Source organism: Telopea speciosissima, unplaced genomic scaffold, assembly GCF_018873765.1.
Source record: "Telopea speciosissima isolate NSW1024214 ecotype Mountain lineage unplaced genomic scaffold, Tspe_v1 Tspe_v1.0441, whole genome shotgun sequence".
NCBI classification, from domain to species: Eukaryota; Viridiplantae; Streptophyta; class Magnoliopsida; order Proteales; family Proteaceae; genus Telopea; species Telopea speciosissima.
The window spans coordinates 24222-30962 of record NW_025317777.1 but is presented as its reverse complement, the minus strand read 5'-3'; the positions used below and the strand labels follow the sequence as shown (position 1 = coordinate 30962).

The 6741-nt window shown below is 38.4% G+C and overlaps 1 protein-coding gene across 1 annotated transcript; it reads right to left on the bottom strand.

The window, feature by feature from the left end:
• Positions 1–3839: 3839 nt before the first annotated feature.
• On the bottom strand, positions 3840–5961 carry LOC122648089. Its single transcript, XM_043841351.1, has 3 exons — positions 5365–5961; positions 4365–5282; positions 3840–4271 (listed from the first exon to the last, which is right to left on the bottom strand). The coding sequence occupies exons 1-3, from the start codon at positions 5959–5961 to the stop codon at positions 3840–3842; spliced, it is 1947 nt and encodes a 648-aa protein (XP_043697286.1).
• Between the last annotated feature and the right edge of the window lie 780 nt (positions 5962–6741).

Genomic DNA, 6741 nt, shown 5'->3' with positions numbered 1-6741 from the left:
TAAAAGACAAATTTGCCCTTTTCAGGTTTAAACCTTTAAAGTAAAAGAAAAAAGAAAAAAACCCCAATTTACCGTTGTGGAGCTTAAGCGCAGGACTTCTCTTTGTCCTTCTTCTCCTCTTCATCTCTGCTAGGGCAACTGGGATCATCTACTACAGTAAGTGTTCTCCTCTTCGTCTTCTGCTTCTTCTATTAATAAAATGTGTTGTCCTCTTCGTCTTCTTCTTCTAGTGTGTGTTCTCCTCTTCGTCTCTGATATGGCATTCTACTAGAGATCTCTGCTACAGTAAACCCTTTGATAATCATCTTTCATTCTTCACTTATTATTAGATTCAATCTGTTCTTCTCTGTTGAAATACCCATTATCAAATGCAAATGCACTAATAATGTGTAATAGACCTAAGATTTTAGAATCCCTTTAAAATCTGAGGAGCAAAAACATAGGGAAATTTCTGTAGCATATTAAAATAAGATGTGAAAAGGGCATCAATTTTCGTGGCTATTTTCATTGTTCACTGAAGTGCTTAAAATGTACTTGAGAATTAGCAACCCAGGCTGCTTGAAATTTCCTTCAAAAATTTTGTTGTGCATGATTTACTTTTCTTGATAAATTATGAGCTTCATGTGAGACTGTCTTTGTTCTCTGTATCAGTTAATATCATGGGTTTCAAGCACACACACATATGTTACTTGATTTTCCTCTATTTGTCCATGAAATTGTACCATACTTATAGATGTTCATGTTTCTTTTATAGATATACAATGTCACTAACAAGTGTGAATGAAAGCTACAACAACCAAGGTGATTTGAAGTATCTAAATCGACTATGTAGTTGTAACAAAAGAGCAGCAGTGAGAATATCAGAGTCCCAACAGAACAAGCACAAACTATACTACTGCTGCCAAGATGCACCATCAAATGGATGTCGATACTTCTTATGGTGTGACCCTATTAGTTCTCCTAGAGGATTGTCGTTGACTAGAGAGAATTCCCATACAGTTGTAGCTGAACCCAGCAGAGAATTGCAGCAGATGAATGAAGAAATTCGAAGTTTGAGGAATATTATGGTTAATAGGATGGAGAAGTCTGATTCAAGAGTAGAACTTTTGAGTTATTTTGTACTTGCGTTGTTTGTTTTGGTGGTAGTAGTGTTGATTATAAAAAAAATGACTATTGGGTTGACTTCGTAGTTAGTTGGGTTGGTTGTTTTGGTATTAACAATGTTTAATGTAAGGGAATCACAAGGTTTAATGTAAGGAATGACAATGTTTAATATTTCAATGAAAATTTGGAGTCTTCTTTTGTCATGTATTTGCTCAACTTCTTGTTAATTATTTTAGAGAAATTATACCCAATTGAGTTATATATGAGTTATATAACTCATATATTTCAGTGCATGACTATGTGGGAATCAGAAGCCAATCATATAATCCAGCCCAATTTAAGAAATCTCATTGTGGTATGCTGGATCTAAATCCGGTATACCGGATTTAGATCCGGTATACCTAATTATCTGATTTGCTGCAATTCCTTACAAGGCCTGATATAGGGTGTCCAATTGGCAAGGGCATAAATTATTTTTCAAATATAAATTTCATAAATAATAGATCATTGCATAGATAGTAAAGACTTTCAAGATTACATTTCAACCATGTGCATACCATTTTTCACTTATTATCCCCCTTACATTATGAAAAAGTGTTAAAAACAAAACAACTTATGGGGTTTCAGGATTGGGTTGATCTTGAGGGAAGGGTGGAATGGAAGGAATAGAGCCAGATTCTACAGGGAAGGGTGCCTGAAAAGGTGGTCAAAAACCTTGAGGTGTAAAACCTTGCGAAGTCGCTTGCGGAGTCGCTCCCAGACTGTCAAGAGGTAGGAAACCAAGATTCATATCAAGTTTTGCACCGCTGTGAGGATCCGGTCTTGTTTAGAGTTTAATGAATCAAAACCGGTTCAAACTTCTTGACGCAAAGACAACACATCTTCTTGGAGCTTCTCTTGTCCTATTTCAAGATCTTCCACTCTTGTGTTGGTCTCCTCCATGTAGTCCTCCAAGTTGGAAACCCAAGTTTGAAAAACTTCGGGTGCCCAAAGTTGTTGACGGGGTTGCCTCCTTGGTTGGCTCTCACCTTCATTTCCTGAGTCTCCTTCCTCATATTCTTCATCAGAGTCCAGAATATGAATGGTATGGAAAGAATTTCGAGTGATGGGAAGGAATGAAGTGGTAGATTCCATCTCACAATCAATGTCAATGTCATATGCCTTGAAGATGCGTGTAAGATGGCGACCATAAGGAAGGTTTGTGGAGCTCTTTGGGTTTGCAATGGACTCCATGTACCGTATAATGAAATAAGGTAGGTACAAGGGAGTAGAGGTGTTGACACAATAGGTAAGGTAAGCTTGAGGGGTCAAGCACTTACTCCGATCTCCTCCTCTAGGAATGAAGTTATGTTGGATGATGTATGAAATGACGTGAAGAATGAGCTTGAGGCGAGAAATAGGAACCGATCCCTCATCTCCATGATATTTTTGAAGGATGTTAGAATATACCTCTCCATGATTGATGAGGTCACGAAAGGAAGTGCTCTTGGGGGTCCAAAAAATACACGGACCTTCACTAGAGATATTAAGATATCTAGCAAGATCATCGATCGAAATGACCATGTGATTGCCCTTTACAAAAGTATTTATCTTCAACTCCCTTTTCGATCCGCTAAATCTAAGATTGTTGTAGAAGTATTTAACAAGATTTGGGTAGCAAGGTTCCATAAGATGAAAGAAGGAATCCCAACCCAAATTCTTGAATTTTTCTTCAAGTTGTAGACTTTGGAAAGAGGTAACATCCACTTCACGTCCTTCTTCAATTTTCCTATCACGGAATAAAGGCCAAGACTCCCGACATTCATCGTTGGGGAAGATTCTACTAACACGAGAAGGTGCTCCTGAAGTGGTTCCACTACCTCTTTTAGAAGGTGGGGCATCTTGAGGCAATGGGTCCTTCCCTTTACAACTCATGCTTGAATTGATGGTAAAAGCTTTGAGAGAAATGATTGAGAGTAAATGAGTTGATGTGTTTAGCACAAGGTGAGTAAAAGTGAGTGAAAAAAAGTGAAGAACACAACAAAATAGTGTCTTTTATATAGGCAAAACATATTCTCCAACGGTTAGAAAACGGACAGAAAACTACCTGAAAATCCCAATCCGGTATACCGAATCCCAATCCAGTATACTGAATCATATGAAAAATTGGATAAATTTTGGCTCACAGTACCCCTTCAATGGCTAAAAAAATTGAAAATGAACATCAATCCGGTATACCGGATTCAATATTAACAAACATCCAAGCTAAAACGGTATACCGTTTCCAATTCGGACTGTGCCGATTTGCTCTCTGGAATTTCACATCTGATGGACATTAGGAAATGATCCAGAATCGACATTCTCAGCAATTCTGTAACCCATTAGACAATCCCTAACCCAATCTCAGCCAATCCCACCCATAGTTAAACCCCTATAAGCATCCTTTATACATTCCCTTACTCAATCCCAGCAATATTTAAACCCCTTTATTCAATCCCAGCCATTGAACCTTTGTTTATGACTGGCTACAATGCTCAGAGGTTCCATTAGTCTTTATGTTGGCATTGATAGTAACATGTCTTTGTTTTCAAATGGAATCATGCATCTCATTAAATTACATGTAGTAATGAAATTAAAACCCAATAAATAAAGAAATTAGAACTTAAAAACCCAATATTCCATTGATCATTAGTTAAAACAAAATAGTCATTACAGTTTCTTCAAACCCATCCTAAAAAACAATAAACGTAGAACATTCATGCTGCTCCTCTCCCCCTCCTTGTTGCTGGTACTGGAGGATTGCCTCTCCCCCTTGTTGCTAGTACCGATGCACCTCTCCCACCCCGTGCTGCTACTACTAATCCACCTCTGCCACCAACAACACCAACTCCTCTACCACTTGCTGCTCCTCTGGTCGTTGCTACTTCAGCACCTCTGCCAGTTGCTGCTCCTCTGCTCCTTGTTACTACTCCTCTACTCCTTGCTACTGATGCACCTCTCCCCCTTGGTGCTGGTACACTAGCAGTTGTTGGACCACTGCCAGTTGATGGACCACTGCCAGTTGTTGGTCCACTACCAGTTGCTCTCCTTTCCATTCTCCTTGCTTGCTTGGTAGCTCTACGTGCTCTTTTTAGTTCCTGTGTGGTAAGTTGGCTTTGGGAGCCACTTGCATCATCATTTCTCTTTCTCTACACAATATAAGTTAAGCAGTACAAAAATTAAACAAATATAACATAATGCAATTAAAATAAGTTATTTAAAAGATGTATTGAAACTAATACCTTCACTGCTCCACCTTGACATGTCCTACTATTGTGCCCAATTTGTTTGCATACATCGCACCTAACAGCATTACTTCTCCTTCTAAAATCTGAAGGGTCTGGTTCACCTGGTTCCCTCCTATTTTTCTTTGGTCTTCCTGGTTGTCTTTTCAAAGGTGGAGGTAGCACCATATCATCACCAGGGACAACTGCCAGTTCATCTAGACTAGTGAGTGGGTGAATAACTTCCCTGTATGCCAATTTGTATCTCTCAACAGAATAACAGGGATCACAATAGATGTGAATGTCTTCCCTATTATACATGACACATACTGCTACATGCTTACAAGGGATTCCTGTAGCTTCCCAGACTCTACAAGAACAAGTTCTGTTTTGTAAATGCACAACAAATTGTGTCCTCCCTTCTAGGACTTCAAATTCATAGTCGGATGCTTGCATAGGATTACAATCTCTTGCTTGTTCATTAATTGAACGGATTATCTTCTGCACAGAAGGTGTCACAATCCCCTCTTGTTTCATTGCATGTGAATACCTCTTGTAAAACCTTCTCATCAATTTGACTCTAATCTCATCAATTAATGATAGAATTGGCTTACTCCTCACATCTCCTATCCAATTGTTAAAGGACTCTATCATTTTATTAGTTATGTGATCACTTTTACAAGAGAAATCAAATGCATGCCTGCTCCAAGTGGAAGGGTGGCTCCTCATCAGCCAATCATGTGCTTCCTTATCACACAGCAATATTTTCTGCATTGCCTTCTGAAAGAGAAACTCATTTGGTGCTTTGGCTGCAACCCAAAATTGTATCTTCAACCATACATCAGGAAATTTTTCCTTGAAATTACTATAGATATGTCTACAGCAATTCCTATGGTTGGCATGGGGAAAAACTTCAGCTAGTTCATCTTGAAGGCCCTACAACACAATTTAGAAATTATATTAGAACGATATCATATTAACAGAATTGTAACTACACAACACAATTTATAAATCATACCTTTTGCTTATCTGACATAAATGTCAGGCCAACTAGTAGGTTGTCCGAGCCAAGTGCTTCTTCTAGGTTGTACAAGAACCACCTCCAACTATCTTTGTTCTCAACTTCAACCACACTATATGCAATGGGAAACAACCCATTGTTTCCATCCACTGAAATTGCAGATAATAGTATTCCTCCATATCTGCCCTTCAAATGACAACCATCTAAACCTATAAAAAGTCTACATCCATTAATAAAGCCTTTCTTGCATGCATCAAGATAGATAAATATTCTTTTAAATTTTGAAGCCTCAACAAAGTCATGTCTTTCATGGCGGTTGATTATACACACTGTACCAGGGTTCCTATTTGTCAAAAGTTTTGCATACAGGGGTAATTTTGCATATTGTTGCTTATGCAATACCTCATTCTCTCCCTTCACAATCAACCTTGCCCTGTAACAGTGCATCCGACCTACTTTTATGCCATACAACTCTCTAATGATGTCCACCATAGACTTAACCTTCATATCAGGCTCTGTCCTCAACCTGGATTCAAGCTTCTGAGCAATCCATTTCTCAGTGACATTAGTATTTTTTGCAGGTCTTTTACACATATGTTATGAATTGTATGTCTTGATTATGAAAGTTCTTTTATCTGAAATCACTGATGCATGCACCCTCCAGGGGTAATTTTGCATATTGCTGCTTATGCAATACCTCATTCTCTCCCTTCACAATCAACCTTGCCCTGTAATAGTGCATCCGACCTACTTTTATGCCATACAACTCTCTAATGATGTCCACCATAGACTTAACCTTCATATCAGGCTCTGTCCTCAACCTGGATTCAAGCTTCTGAGCAATCCATTTCTCAGTGGCATTAGTATTTTTTGCAGGTCTTTTACACATATGTTGTGAATTGTATGTCTTGATTATGAAAGTTCTTTTATCTGAAATCACTGATGCATGCACCCTCCATGGGCAACCATCTGTAGCACATATGGCTGTTACCCTATCCTTTTCATTTTTGGTCTTCAATGTATCAAAACCATTTCTTATAGCATACTCACCAAGTGCAGCCCTAAAGTGGTGCACATCAGTAAATACTGATTCCAAGCCAAAGTCAACATCTGCATCAGCATTTACATTAAACTCTTTATCAAATTGCCCATGATATTCATCGGAATCATATTCGGCTAAGTTTTCTTCATCCATGTCTACATTTTCTTCTTCTTCATCCACTTCATAATTTTCAAATGCCATCTCCCTTTCCTCTTTCTCTTCATCTGATGAGACATTGAGTTCCCTGTCAAAGTCATCATCTAATTCAGGGTCACTTCCATCATCTTCTTCATTGCCTTGTTGTCCATATTCTTCTTGAAGCTGATTATCAC

Excerpts from the sequence above, each read along its gene's own strand:
- LOC122648089 (XM_043841351.1), bottom strand. The coding sequence starts at position 5,961 with ATGTGTAAAAGACCTGCAAAAAATACTAATGTCACTGAGAAATGGATT. Across the intron at positions 5,283-5,364 it reads TTATGTCAGATAAGCAAAAG|GGCCTTCAAGATGAACTAGC; the intron begins GTATGATTTATA and ends ATTGTGTTGTAG. Across the intron at positions 4,272-4,364 it reads GTCAAGGTGGAGCAGTGAAG|AGAAAGAGAAATGATGATGC; the intron begins GTATTAGTTTCA and ends TATATTGTGTAG.